The following is a 15,847-nucleotide window of genomic DNA, read 5'->3' as shown; positions in this document are numbered from 1 at the left end:
GCCGATCAAAACAGCACAGCATTGCAGCAGAAGAAACAAAGCACGGTCTTGCACCGCAGTGTTCTAGCAAGCGAAGACGCTCGCTGCCTGAATCAGACGGTGGGAACGGGTGAGGAAGTAGCAATTACGCTGCTAACTTCTGTAGTGTAGCAACGGTGGTGCAGGCGGCTTTCTCGTCTCAGAAACACATGTGGCTCGTGCGACGCCGCGGTCATCAACTGAAACCAACGGGGAACTGTCCGTGTTAAGCCGGCTCCTAACGGATACGGGTAATAGCCCCGTCACGTTGTTGCCCCAAACGGTCACCATTTCTTCCGTCGCTGTCCCCAAGTGTCCTTCGCCGGGAAGTCATCCGCGTCCAGCGGAGCGCGGGAAGATCCTGTAGGGGCCGCCGTGGTGGTTCAGTGGCTATGGTGCTCGGCTGCTGACCCGAAAGACGCGGATTCGATCCCGGCCGCGGTGGTTGCATTTCGATGGAGGCGAAATGCTGTAGGCCCATGTATTGTACGATGTCAGTGCACGTTAAAGAACCGCAGGTGGTTGAAATTTCCGGAGCCCTTCACTACGGCGTCCCTCATAGCCTGAGCCGCTTTGGGACGTTAAACCTCTATACACCAAACCAGATATCGCAAGCTTTTTAGCAGCGCGGCACCGTTCTTTTGTACATTCGGCTGGTCAGACGGCGCGTTACCAGCTGTAGTCATAATAGCACACTGCTGGAGGCCGGATGGAAAATGTCTAACTCCAGGTAACACCACGTTACTGCCGGATTGTGAGGATGGCGCACATTCCCAGGATAAGTTCCTGAAACTGCATTCATGTGAACAAAGGGGAACTGAGCCATCTGTCTTCTTGTGGTGGGGCAGGCGGAAAGTGTAAAGTGGGAGCGAATGGAAGAGAGTAGTGGCTATAGGTGCGGAAACGCCCTGCGGAAATGCTTCCGAGCGCCTGGTAGATGCAAGGGAACATTATTAGGTCAGTTGGCCTCAACCCGGTGTCGCGTCTTGAAGCTTCTGCAAGACGTGGCGACAAGCTTCATCGACAAACTTTAGTGTTGCCTTGGTATACACAGCGAAGGTGTACAAATAACATCAGCGCAAGGGCGTTTAAGAGGATTGCTTCATGCCTCTCACGGGAATAAAAGAACAAAATCACACGGTGCACTTCCCTTCGAACCTTCCATTCAACGCACCGATTAAACGCATGGTCGCCTGTAGCTCGACTTTGGTGCATGCTCGCGCACGGGCCGTAGCCGAAACGCGCACGCTGGGGAAAGCTGCCGAACGGTCTGTGCGTGATATATGTCGCTTAAGACGCTTGCGCAACCCTCTGCATGAAGTGATAATGATCGAAACGCAAGCAGCGGAGCACAATCACACGAAGAGGAAGTGACAACGGCACGCACCGCGATTGGGGACCTTTTGGCACCCTCATATCCGTGTATGCGTACGGCCTGCGCGCACCAGCGAATCAGGTCGCCGTCGTCCTGATCCACGACGAGACCATCGTTACCGAAACCCTACTCGCAGGAGGCGCAGTGCCGTCAGGAGTGAAGGGACAGTTTGCCCCGGCGTGCATAAATCAATTTGTTGCCCCTGGATAGGCGATGCGTGCCGCGTGGCAGACAAAAGACCTCGCGCGCTATTTGAGGCAACAACGAGAGGGACTCCAATGGCCTCTCACATGTATATGTGGCAGGCCACGCGGAAGACTTCTACGCAAGAATAAACCTAAACAAAAGAGTGGCGTCTTGTGGCACGCCGGCCGCGTACCGCGGGCTGAACGCGCGGCTAGCTGGCAGGGCTCGCGTGTGGACAACGAGCTGCCTCAGGCGTCGGTGGCTATTCTAAGGGGATGAGGGGGAGCTGCTGCTGCTCAGTGCAAATAGCCCACCGCGTCGTGGCGCAGAGAGATGCGAGACGTTCAAACGCGGCCGGCGTGTACGACTCTGCTAAGAGAATAAATTCGGGCCAGCATATAGGCGGCCGCTTGTTTGTACGCGCGCGATGGATGCGCCAGGCTGTGTGAGCCTGTGTATGTCTGCATAGGCGAGTTTCGTTTAGGGACTGCGCCCCACGCGGCGTGAATGCTCGCTTCGGGTTCACGTGCATTCCGCCCCCACTTTCGGCCGCTCGGGTCACGTGGGGGTCGACACGAGTGAAAAAGCAAAGAACAAGCGCTCTGGAGGCGCGCTTCTTTTTTTCTTGCTCCTTTTATTTTTTCACTAACGCGTGCGCGATGTGAGCTCATGAGGCAAGACTGGTCCCCGATCTCTCAAGCGTGTACACAAGCGCGTACTCAGGCAGCGTCTTCGTATGGCTCGAATTTGTCTGGGCGTTCCTCGCGCTTACAGCCGCTCATTGCTCACCCGCGCGGTCGGCACTGCGGTGCGGTTAAGAGCGACCTCGTTAGAGGAAGCCCGCGAAGCCGGCAATTGCGGCAACCACGACTAGCCCGATTGCGGGCCAGTCGAGAAAACGGCGTACACGCGCGCTGCGATGGCATGCCAGATAGCCTCATTGACGCGCGCTGAACAAACTGCGGGCAAGGCGCGCTCGTCGAAAAAGCAAACGAGAACGTGTTACTTAGTAAACTGACCCTTCGGCGCTCACCGGGAAGCGTTCTCCGTGGCATCACACCCGTTTACTGCACACCTGAACAGCGAATGTATATTTGCAACGGCATCATTTTTTTTTTTTTGTTTCTAGGCAAGCGATCTGGGATAATGGTAGCTTGTTGCAACGTAGCCCCCCTCCCCTCCGCTCCCGCCGTATACACACACGCCGGCACAAACACGATTCTTAATTGTTTTCTTGCTTTTTGTACACGTGCCTTAATTGTGACTGCGTCCTATGTTCATTCTTTGCCTTGTCCATGCCTTTTAGAAGTGGAATTCTCAGCTGCGCATGGGGAACCATGAAATGGAAACGTGCTTCTCCATGTTCTACACAGTAGCACTGCTGCGTGAATACACGCGTGCGTCCAGTAAAAGCGTTTTTGTTAGTGAGCGATTTAGAAAGTGAGCGCGTGAGTGTGACTCAGTGAGCGAGTGAGCGAAAGAGTGAGCGAGCGATCGTCAGTGCGTGTGATTTCCTTTGCACATTGAATTACTCATCGTCTTGATCATTGTGCTGTCTCCTGTCATGTTTTATTTCGAAGGATTCCTTAGACTTATTTCAGCTCACAAAAATACAATGCGAACAGCAGCTTGATTCCTGAAGTCGTATCCTGGGTTCAAATGCAAAATTCAAGTATAGTATAAATAGCAGGTGATGCCCCAGGACGTGAATGACGAAAAAGGACAAATGGACTGGGGCACAAGTTGATGGAAGCCGAAAGGAACTGATGTACGAGGATGTCGCTGGTGCCTTGTTCGAGCTGGTAACGAATTTAAGTCCAATAGTCCAAACGCCAGTCCAATAGTCCAAACGCCAGCCCCTGGATGCCGTACCTGCGCCATTCTTGTTCAGCTGTAGTTTCCAGAGTTTGAGCGCGGTACTACTTATTGCACAAAGCTACGCAGCATTTCTGTCTTACAAGTCCACGGTTTCTGGGCGTCAATTTTAATTGCGGGAATATTGTCAGGTACTGTTATGGAAATACTGAAGGCAATGGTCCATTTTTTCGATGCGTAGCAAAATCTTTCTTTTCACGTGTGTTCATCGCTCGCATCGAGTAGTTAATACTGCCATAGAAAACTAATGGGAAACATTTTTGGCGATAGCAAAAACGTTGACAGCAAGAAAAAAAAAATAGAGATGCAAGCCTGCCGATGGAAGATCTGCGGATATATTGATTGCTATAGCAGAATGTTACGAGATATGAAAAATTGCGTTCATAAACTATTTCCTATGGGAAAAATGCGCTTGTCCAGAATTTCTGGGTTTGACGTTTGCTATTGCGAAGACGTTGGACGTTGCTTCTGACGAACTATACCTTCTGCTGAAAACTTTGCAACTTAAAAGCTTTGCTCGTCTGCAGTGGCTAACAGCTTACTTTTCACGGATAGCGACGTGTCTAGGATGTTATCCTTCCCCGTTCAATGCATCAGCGTTAATGTATTTAAAGCTCCGCTTCCCTCATGTGCCACACATCGCAGTGTACGTACTTAATGTGCGCTCTGAATGCACCACTATCTAAGCGCTTGCGGCGTTCTTATTATTTTTCTTCTCTTTGCAACCACATTCCTGTGGGAAAATTTCATAAAACGGAAGGCTTGTCCAAGATGCGTCCGTAAACTGAAAGCTTGCTTAGCCATAGCTGCTCAGCTTCTACACTCTGCTTCCGGTAAAACACCAGACACAGAAATGTTCGTTCGCAGGGCACGAGACACTTTCGTGTGCGGCCTCTAAAGAAGCCTTGTTTTCGGTTAATTGAGGTGGTTTTTTTTTTTCTATGAGCGCGGTGCGTGCTCGCAGCTTCCAACATCGACGCCCTTTGTATCAAAGCGAACAGCTCTCATTATTCACATTTCCGCGTAAAATGGGCCAGCGCGACTGCGAGCGTTCCCTTTAAATTGCTTCCGCGATAAAGAATGACACAGATCTCTATCCAGCCAAGACGTTTCGCGTATGCGCGTTCCAGCGTAAGCGGCGGAGTAAAATGAATGGAAACCGGAAAAGGGCCAGCAGAAGCCGACGCAGACTTTCATTCCTCAAGAACTCGCGAAGTTGCACAAACGTTAAATTTCGAACCAATAATAGCGCGGGCATAATCCGCGCAGAAAGTGGAAGTAAGCGAGCGTAAACGACCCACTGATGCAAGTAGCCGTTCAGAAACAACGCGGCACACGACTGGTGGTATTTGGCAGCCATTTTGACAGCCATTTTCACAGCCATTTTGCCACGTATAGCCCGCGTCGTCAAGCGGCCCTCGATGCTCGTGGGCACACACCAGGATAGGCATCTCTTGGCAAGAAGGAATATGCCAAAAACAAAGTAGACTGCTCGGAGGGCAACGTGTGTATGTATGCGTTCATATACATACACACGTTTGCCTTCTGAGCGTGTGTGTGTTACTTTACCTTATATATATATATATATATATATATATATATATATATATATATATATATATATATATATATATATATATATATATATATAGCAAACTCACCAGAAATTGAAAAACAAAACATAACAGGATTCAATTCACGACGTTTCGGCTGGAGGACCATACTCTTGCATTGGTCAGCCAGCTGCCAAGAAATAACTCTTGATATATATATATATATATATATATATATATATATATATATATATATATATATATATATATAACAGCCAGAGGGGCTTCTGTCATGTGTATAACGGGCCCCTCATTCCATTTCCCTTGTATGCTATATATATATATATATATACACTCTTTTTAATTAATTATCTTTCAGAAACAATTACTCTACTAATTTCCTATTGTTTAACACCAAAAATAAAAAAGGTAAAATATTATTCCCCTAGGATTTCCTTTGTTTCGGTGCTTTTGGTTGTGTCAAGTCTAGTAGTCAAAGCAGGGCCACCTGTTCTGCGGTGAACACCCTTAGTAACACCAGGTCAGTGACAATAACAACACGAAGTGACATCGTATCGCTGCCATGGTTGGCGTCAGCCATGTTTTATTCTGAAGTTGGGAAAAAAGGGTGATATCACGAGAATCGAGACCGTAGCAAAACATGTTTGTGATGATTTGTTTGTCGATTAGATGATAATTGATAATAAAAGGCTGGACGATGATTAATATGCGCTATTAGCTACCCTGGTTAAGTAAGCTATCAGTGGTTAATATTGTTGTGTAATTCTAATATGGAGCGCTCCTAATTCGTAATCTATTATAGTCTTCAAGAACTTTGCTGAGCCTCAAAAAGTTCATTACTGGATGCATAGAAGTCGTATTGGTAATGTTCAAAGCCGTCAAATTATAAAAATAACTCCGAACAGTTTTCAGGTGTACGGTTCAACCAACTCACATTGCTGAGGCCCAGTCCAAAAGTACGTATATTGTACTCTGTAGATATTAGCGTGAATTTGGGTTCATATTGTAATCAGGTTTTCATTTATGCAATAAATCTGCGCTACTATCGGTGATGCTGGCTGCTCTGGACTTTTTCCCGTGCCTAAGGTGTCTTTTACTGGCACGTGAGGTGCTTGACACCGGCAACATAACTAGTGATGATAAATGACAGTGTGATTACGGCCACCATTAACCTTACCTTAGGGGCTAAGTAGTTCCGCTTATAAAAAAAGACGCAGCGTAGTTCTCGCGGCTCTCATAAACAATGCAAGCGAGCGCGGCGTCTGTATTTTCTTGAACGCTACCAGTTTGTAGTCTCGTTACCGGTCATGGCTGATGAAGCGACATGAGAACGGTGGTACTACTTCGACAAGAGCGAATGGCTGTTGTGGCTTGTCAATGCGTTATATATGGCTACTTTAGCAACATTTCTTTTTACATATCACGCTCAAACCAAGGATTTCCTCGAAATTCAAGTGTCCCTTTACAGAATTTCTTCTTTGGAGGTGTAGGCCTTTTTTTTTTCTTTCTCGCAGATCAGTACTTTATCTGGACTATTGCAGCGTGATGTGTCTCTTCTACCTCTTTAGGCAAGGTGATGCTTTCGGGCTCCAGGGGCTGCAGGTCGGCCACCTGCGGATATCGCAGAACGGCCCCGTCGTTTTGCGCTACTGAATGCCAAGATGACAGAGCCGTGCAACGCGAAGGCAGGAAATCATTAGCCAGGGGCATGGTTCGTTTGTGACCAAGCGTCCCGCGTGGACGGTGGGGCGCGCCATTAGGGCAACCATAAGGCTGGCGCTGCGAAGAACGTTCTGAGGGAGAACCGTTGTGTACGTTCCTTGCAGGCCGTGGCGTAAGCCGGAGAGCCATGGCACGATGTCGACACGGGCCTGGTCCAGGTTAACACCGCTGGTCGCATTCCTGGCCGCATGCATCGTCAGCACGCAAGGTGAGTTGGGCACCGAAGCCCAGATGACCCGCATTTTACGCGCGCACAGCCCAGGACTGCATGCGCCTGGACTAAGTGAACTATAGAAAAAAAAAAAAAAATCTGACGCGAAGTGGTCCCTCGCGCATGGGACCATTAAGCGTTAAGCAAAGATTTGGCTGACCGGAAGAAAAGACGAAAGCAGTCTTTCCCTTTGTACTGTCTGAATATTGCACTTTGTTGATAGTAGATGTCTTTGTTACACCATCTAGTTCGGGAGTGCATCTCTGTTGTACTTACTGTGGCATGCTGTGGTAACGTATCAGTTACGATATCTGTGAACGGGAAGTACTACGTGGAACCCTACCAAGGACGGCTTCTTCGCTCTTTGAGGATGGTGTTGCACTAATCTATGGATTGCGAGAGCTCAGGACTAAGATTGTCGCCGGAGGATTCGTTCTGCGAGCACTATTTCTCTTATGCGTAAGGATATAGGTGCACTTATAATACTCCGTATAAGTGCGCTTATATCCAAAACGCTAATTTTTTAGAAGTGCGCCCTAACCGGCTTGTTTTTAGCTGGCGTGCCCGCAGGACTTCATGCCCAAGTATCATTTTGTGTCGCGAGTTATTCGTACACTAGGAAGAGAGTTAACTTACAGCGATGTATTGACAATATTAATTTATATTTCGACATTATCTGCGCTTATTGGTGAAATGTATCTGATTTTATTTCTTCAGCGTTAGAATTTGACACGAACTGCACTAAGGGAAGAACACACTGCCTGCAGACCGGTAACTAGCAGCAAATCCAATGCCGCTTACAAGGCCTTGAAGCCACTGCTATGGTTTCTGATGGCGACTGCACTGCGAAAGCGCCTCTGAATGTGTTCCATGATGCTCTGCGCGCACGCGGGCCCGCTATGTCTTTCTCTTATTTCTTCCCGCGTTACATCTCCCCTCAACTCAGCGTTGCGCAGAAAGCGGGATGCTCAGTTAGTTAACGTCCGTGCCTTTATTTTCATTCGCTCCCTTTGCCTCCGCATTCATCTTGAATTGCCCAGGCGGAACTGAATACCTAAGCATCCATGAAGAACCCTGTTCTGAATTCGCCTGGAGCGATGCACTTTGCGCAGTTTATCGTTGATTCGTGCTCTAGAGTCCATTATTAGACTAGGCGAATATACCGCTGCGTAGAAAAGCAGCGGCTTCTTATTGCGTACATGGCGCTGGCAGCGGACGGGGCGTATTAAGGTCACTTACGGGTGGCTTTATTTCAGGTCGGCGACCCTTGATCGGAAAGACGGAGGGGTCAGAATTTATTTGTGCGCCACGGCGACGAGCAGAATCCCTTTTTCGGAATACTAAATAATGATATGGCTATTACTAACGGTCAGCTACACATCTCCATTTATAACCGGGCGCCTAACTGTGACAGTTAAGAAAATGACCTTTAAAATTTAGTTACCGATGTTATTGATTACTACGATTCACCTGTTTTCTTATGTCCAGCAACACTATGGCGCAAATACAAACTTTATATTTCATTTTTTTTTCTATTTTGCTGGCAGGCTTCGGCGAGAGAGAGAGAGAAAAACTTTATTAAGGCAAGTGTGTTTAGACCCCCCTTAGGTCCCCGGACTACCGCACGGTCCCACTCTACGTCGGAACGTTCATGTGGTGTTTGCTCATGACGTCGACACCCCGAAGCACCGCAGCAAGCTGCGATGTCAGGTCCAGAGACGAGAGCACGACCTCCCAGTCCTCCCAACTTGATAACGCGGGCTGTCCCTGCGGGGGAGGATCAGCAGGGAAGCCGATAAGGATGTGGGAGAGTGTGGCTTGAGGGTCGCCGCACAGGGAGCATGCAGGGGAGGTGCCACAGTAGCGAGATAGCAGCTGAGGGGATGAGGGGATGAGAGAGAGCGAGTCTGGAGGCGTCTCCAGAGGATCTGTTGGGAGTGGGTAAGGGATGGGTGTGGAGGAGGGTAAGGGAGGGATGGGGAGGAGGGTAACTCCGAAGCATCCATATGGCTCCGATATCAATACCGAGTTTTGTCGTGTCGCCTGTACTGTGAATTTTTAGCCTTATTTCACTCGGATGTTTTAACGTTTCATGGGTGCTGTGATTTTTGCTGCGATGGGTGTTGTGATTTATGGGTGCTTTTAAATTTATTCCGTGAGCGCTGAATAGTACTTGTTGAAGAAACTAACTCTAAATTTGTGTTTGAGGTCTAGCGAAGAGTATCGGCGGATAGGCGCTTTTGGCCATATATGGGGAATATAGAGTGACGTTTAGGTCTGAGGGAACGTATTCAAGGCCTTTTTTTAGCGGCGTCTGCTTTTGGGCTCGTTGGCGCATGGTGAAAGACGGACTATTTTCACAGAAGAATGTTCTTGAAACAACAAATACAAGAAAACTTAACTAGAGAACAACGTTTTTCTAAAGGCACTCGTAATGGCTAATTACAGAATATGGCATCAGGCGCAAATTGAAACCACGCACAATACTGAGCAAAAGGTTAAAAATCTATCTGCAGTAAAGAAGCATATGCAGTAGTGAACAAAAAGATATGATATTTTAGTTTTTCGGATTTCACTTTCTTGACTAGAATTTTTAGGGTCGCGCAAACATTGTCCTTCTCGACAAGTTGGTGGCACGTTCTGGCGTGTCTCCTGCGAAGATTGGCAGACTAAACATCATCTGAAACTGTGTCTGTTCAAAATTTGTGAAAACTCGGTCTGAGCTACTCTGAAATCCAGTGAAACCCGGCAGTGTCTCATCTCACAGTTGAGGCCTCGAATACTTTGCCATTTGAGCAGTCTCGGCGAGGTTACTTTAACCTCACACTGCGCCCACTGCTTATAAAAATCTGAGGTAATACATGCACACCGCAGAATATATCATCTGAAAATGACGGCAAGTTAATAATAATTTAGAACAGACGGGCAATGAACGCAATGGGAAGCGCCCATGAAAAGACCAAAAATGAAAAACGAGCTGAAGGCAAATAGTTATGCCCCAACGACTTCTGACGGCAGAAGAGGGAATTATTGCGTCATAATATATTCAGAAATAGCAAATAGGTCTTTTTTATCCGCGATATTCTGAATTTATACGAGAAAATAGGAAACATTGTATCTTTTTGTTCTCTACTGTGTATAAAAAACGAAGTCTAGAAGAAAGCCGAGGATTCAAATGTCACCACAAAATGGAAAAGGCAAATCAAACAGCAAACTATTTAAAGCCGGTAGTTGTGGATGCTTAAAAGAGCTTCCGGCATGATAGCTTATATATCGGCTAATATGAGGAACAGTGTCAACGGCATAACGTAGATTAACAACGCAGGTTAGCATCCTTCCACGGCTGTCAGCGTTTCTTGCAACTGCTCTACGGTGGAGGTATTAACAATGTCTTAGGGAAGGTCGTTCCGGTCTTTCGCACTTTGGACAAGGAATGGGTATGAGAACGGGTCAATGTTCGGTTGAGGACCTCTCTCTTGTCTTTTACTTCGATAAAAGATAAGCGATCGCTGCGTGATGTGAGTGCTGGTTGATAATGTGTTAAAGCATCCGTGAACAGTGTAAGTCTGGCAACGTTATGGCGATGAACAGGGAATGGTAGAGCGGCGCGTTTCTTCACTTCATCGACTCTTTTGAATAACCTGCGTAGGCGAATATAATTGTACGGTTTTGTATGGCTTCTAAGTTTCGGATGAGGTGACTGTAATGCGGGTCCCAAATGGCTGCAGCGTATTTCAACTTTGGAAAGCTGTGCATGCAAGTAGCTTAAGTTGAGTCGGTGCGAATTTTCGTGTGCGCTGTGCATACCCAAGGGATCGGCTCGCACCGGAAATAGTATGCTTAATATGGAGCGACCATGAAAGACGTTTAGTAATATGAACTTCTAAGTATTTGTATGCGTTAGTTGCTTGTATTAGTGAGCTAATCAGAAAGTATCTTTGAGTTATTGGATTAAGACATCTATGAAAGGCAACTAGTCTGCATTTGGTCATGTTTAGAGACATTTGCTATTTGGTACAGCACTTTTCTATCGCTAAAATGATCACTTGTAACCGTAGTTACAGTTCAAAATTAATAACATTAGTGTTTCCACTACTTCTCAAATAGACGGATGCTGTTAATGACGAAGCGAGGTAGGTCATTAAGCATACATCAGGAAGAGTTAAAAACAAACTGGGTGCTGGGCCTTGAGTAACGCTGGACAAGACAGGACTAAGAAGAGATGTTGCGCTGTTTATAATGAACACTTGTTTTCTGTCGCTGAGGAAATGGTCAATCTGTGACAACCCGAATGAATCGACATTAAGCACAGTAGCACCCTTAGTGCCTTTAAGAGCTCTAGAGGAGTAAGTATTACACAGTTCTCCCAAAACCTAGTGGCATGTATTATAGCTTTGACGAAGGCTGCACATATATAAAGAGAACAAACAGATTACAATGGTTTTGGAAAATTTTTTCTCAATGAAAGGGACCAACGTAAAGAGGACCATAACCTGGAACAGAGCTGAAGATTTCAGACGAGTTGAGAAGTTAACGGTGCATTGTGCGGCGTTTAAAGCGCACTCACGCTTCTTCTAGCACAAAAATGGTAGGTATACATACGTTCAAGCGAGAGCGATACAGTGGGGCCGATTTATGGGTCGCTCTCGGAGCGGGCGGTTGTGGGGGCGGGCTCATTTGAATCAGTATTCCGTGGACTTTTTTTTTTTTTTTTGCCCGAAAAATTGGTGTTTGACAAGGCTTTCGTATGTAAAATTTCCCGCTTGGAGGGAGGGTGACCGCCCCATTTCCCTCTCTCTCATAAATCCACCCTTGAGGGTCCCGTGTACCTGGGTTATAATAATGAAACCGCGAATGCAGTAAAGAACAGGCAAGCCTCCTCAGGTCAAGGGCCGTAAAAGCTTCGAACGTAACATAGTAAATCTTTTCAGGTGATTTTTCACTAATGATTAGGCTCAGCCAGGTAACGCAAGCAAACCAAGTAGCTCGTCGAGTGCATGTACACTTTATTGAAATGAGAAACAGAGGTTACAAACGTATAACGCTTGTTATATATATATAGTTCCATAGAAGGTGATGTTAGGAAAAGGCCACCTGCCTGTAACAGGTCCAGAAATATGCCTGCGTGAGAAGCCATACTCAGAAACGCTGATCGATGGACGACATGCAGCGAGTCGCGACAGCATTGTTTGGAAAAAACGGCCGAAATGGAGTTATTTACGGCGGACTTGGTTCGTCGCCCCTTTGCCGGATCCGGAACCGGGCGTGTACCGGCATCCCGTACGCGCTTTGTCAGCCACCGGCTCCCTTTAAGCCAACGAGCATGACGTATACCGCCTTGCCACTCACGTACCAGTTACCGCGATGAACCAGGGAGCGCTGTATGGTCTGCAATAAATGCGCAAGATGACGAAACGGTGCTCTTGCAAAGCGGCCTCGCCCGTTCGCTCAGGCCCAGTCCCGTCGACCCCGGTGGGGGCTGCCGCGAACGATGTCCCGCCTTCCGGGGCACGTACCCGCAGTGCAGTCTAGTGCAGTCTAATAAGGCGCGCGCTCACGTCCATGAATCGAGCAACACGTTCCTCGCCTAATGCTTCTTTACGACGACGGCCCGCTTACACGCAGTTCTTCGTGAGCAAGGCGGACACGGCTGTAGCCGCGTGCGGGCGTCATTCCCGAAGGACATCCACGGAGATCTTTTCTTTACGACCGGGCGCCCGCGGCCGCGCTCAGGAGGGCGCCAAGAAAAAGAAACGCTCGGCGAGAAGAAAAGCACGTAATAGTGGCCGGCAAACTTGCATTTCAGTCCTGCATGAAGCGCGGAGTGTGCTCAGGTGTAAAATAAGGGGTTATATATCCGCAGTGGCGCTCTCAGCGGCGGCGGCGGCGGCTTTCAAAGCGCGATCGCCGGACCCTCACTCACGCGATCACGAAGAACGCGTCGCCTTTTCTTCGCGGGCGCCGAGAGCGGACGGAAGCGTTGGGAGACGAGTCGAGCGCCGGACGAAGCGCCGAGTGGCCTCCATGCACGCCCGCCCGCCTCATCACAAAGCGGCGCACGAGGAGCGGCCGCAGGCGCGCAGAGTTCAAAGTTGAAAACGTGGCCGAGGGGAACGATGGAGAAGAAGGCACACACGGACACGGAGAGGTTACCATAACTACGAAGCCACGGCGTCGGGAGTTGTTCGTTCAGAGAAAGAGAGAGTCTTATGCAGGTATATTTGTGCAGTGCCAGAGCAGGCCATTGACTCCGTGAGGAAAGCAGAAAGCGGCCAGTTTCACGGGAGGTCCGCGGACAAGCTGCGCTCTGCCTCGCGCGCACCGGTGACAAGACGCAGGAGATGTCGTTCCGGGACAGCTTCTCGAAAAATGTCTTTTCGCGCGAAGATAGCCATAATGTGCTCTGCCATTTTAGAAGGAAGGGTTTATCCCGCACGCATCTGAACGGTATGGCTTTTGCAGTTAGTCAAAGGAAATTAATTGCGTGCAAACTGCAAACTGTTCCGTGTAAAATGAGGCGATTTTAAAATTGTGCTATTTTCATAGCTTGCACAAGAAAAATGGAGACTAGGGCAGTTGAAGCTGTAAGCGACAAAGTAATGAAATGAAACGAGCACTATTCCGTACGTATGGATTCTTACCGTCATACCGCGTGAAATGTTCACGATAAAATAGAGCTTTTCCGCCGCTCAAGACCGATACGAAACAATGAATAGCTAGCTGGCAGATACTCGAAGGGTAGAGGAGTGTAGTATTGAGGTGCTTGTTAGCTACACTGCTGAATGAAATCGTGCTTTTCCTTCACTAGGGGGACAATCAAGGAGGATGTAATTGCTCATGGTTCAATTCGTCAGAAAACAAACAAGTGACGTGAATGCAGTCCCTGCGCTAGTAATATTCTGGATAGATTAGCGAGGCCATTCATTCTACTCCGTGCAGTCTGAAACAGAACTGGTATTTCCTCGGAACTCGACAGTCGAACGAGCAGAGAAATGCTCCATGATTTTGAAATCTTTGGATAATACTATTGTCAGTTTAACACCATGCGACATTGCAGTCTTGCAAGCCTGTCAGGTAAAGTGCGTGAAATAGCAGCTCCGCGTCAGCCAGACATTGGTAAACAAACAACAAGCTTACCGCTCGCAGTGTTCGGTCACAAAAGTACATACATACTTTTTTCACACAGGAAGAGCTTTCCCGTAACACCACGAGACAGCAATGGGCTAAAACCAGCTTTTGCATTCGTTCTCGTTCGTAACGACGAAGCAACCATTAGTCTACCACTATTTTGCCTTTCTAAGTGTGGTAACGTGCTTAAAACTCAACGTTCTGGCCATTTAGGCGCACTGCCTTTCTCCGCACGGTATCCAGACAAATTAAACGGTGACATTAAGAAGAATGCGCATTGTCACTACTCTCCCTCGGTGGACCTCTGTCAGCGGCGAAGATAACCTGAAAGAGCACGGGCAACACCTGCACGCATGCTGTTTGCGTCGTAAAGTGATTTAGAAAGCTTTTGAAGCCAGTGACGCAAAAAGAGAAACAAATGAAAAAACGCTGAGCTCGAAATATTTTAAATCACACAAGTAAAGCTCGCACTGGTCTGTCACAAGGTCCGTACAGTGATCTTCGATTACAGTGAACTGAGAAATCGGCCACACTTGACTCGTATCGCCGTCTGTTGTTCCGCACTTGAATCTCGACTTGATACCCACTGCTCGTTCTTCGTGACGGTTAACATTTAATTGCTGCGGCTTACTACAGAAGCGAAGAAAGAGGCTTTACTCCTCACGCAGCGGCGCATGTCTACAGGCATTCATCATTCATGGCCATCGTTGTCCGAAGTGTCGTAATTTGGATCGCCCCGTTCTGATTACGTTCCTACCAGCGTAACTAAATCACAGACAGACCCCCACGACGTTGCTGCCAATTCATATGCAGATGTAAAACGGAAACAAGACGACTGGGTTTCAAATTCCTGCACCCAGCGTCAACCTCGGGCAGTAAGCTTGCCTCGCGTAGCCGCCTGATTGCAATGCGACAAGGTGTTATGGGGTTGGCACTTTTGATAGCTGACTTCTGATTGCCTAAGGTGATACATCGGATAACATTCTTTCGCAGACATGCTGTGACGAGTGACGAGGCCCGCATGACGGAACCAGTTAGACATAGCATTCTGCCAAGTCGATGCAGCAGCAATCGCTCCTCTCCTACTCGGCACAGCGCTTGTCTCAGCCGAGGTCGCGGTACTCGGACGCAGCCACGGGCGAATTTATAGGCCAATCTTGGAGAGGTTGGTTCGGAGAGTGGCCCCATTTGAACCATGTATTTCATGAACATTTTTTCTCTAAAAATGGGCTTTAACATTGTTTTCCTATGCAAAATTTCTCGCTTATGGGGGGAGAGGAGCGCCCCCCCCCCTCCCCTAAATCCACCCATGGGCGCAGCTCTGTCCGTGACAGCCTAAAGCCGGACATCTTGGAGACTAAGCCGTGCCTCATACAACAGCCGGCATTCGACGCAGGCATTTGTCAAAATCACATTTCGTTCTGAGGCCGTGTTTGCTTTACGAGAGAGCTCCAAAGCCGACAAAGGGCAGCTCCATTCGCGTGAAAGCAGGAAAAAACACGCGGACACTGAGCGCGCGCGTCACACACTCGCGCTCTCGGAGGTGCGGACGACACTCGCGCAGTGCTGGCTAGGCTACGCCCGCAGCTCGAGCCGAGGGGGGCCACGCGTCACAGGCAGGGCGGTCGGTGCCTCAGTGCCGGTGTCCACCGCCCTGCGCGCACGAGCCACCGCAGGGTGGATCTGCTGCGCCGCGGCGCTTCTGCGGCCGCTCTTTATTCTCCGGCGTCTTTTACGGCCGCCCCCGATGCTTCCTCT

At 48.4% G+C, this 15,847-nt stretch overlaps 1 protein-coding gene across 1 annotated transcript in view; it reads left to right on the top strand.

Annotated features, from left to right (window-relative positions):
* Window positions 1-15,847, top strand: part of Cad88C (cadherin 88C) — a 150,567-nt gene that overhangs the window by 84,262 nt on the left and 50,458 nt on the right. Inside the window, exon 2 of the mRNA XM_089581353.1 lies at window positions 6,855-6,958. Within this exon, the coding sequence (XP_089437479.1) occupies window positions 6,886-6,958 (73 nt within the window). The 5' untranslated portion in view covers window positions 6,855-6,885. The remainder of the gene's footprint in view (window positions 1-6,854; window positions 6,959-15,847) is intronic.

Source organism: Amblyomma mixtum, chromosome 3, assembly GCF_055824585.1.
Source record: "Amblyomma mixtum isolate Tamu chromosome 3, ASM5582458v1, whole genome shotgun sequence".
In the NCBI taxonomy this organism is placed as follows: Eukaryota; Metazoa; Arthropoda; class Arachnida; order Ixodida; family Ixodidae; genus Amblyomma; species Amblyomma mixtum.
Note: the sequence above shows the minus strand (reverse complement) of the source record. Positions and strands in the feature narration are given on the sequence as shown.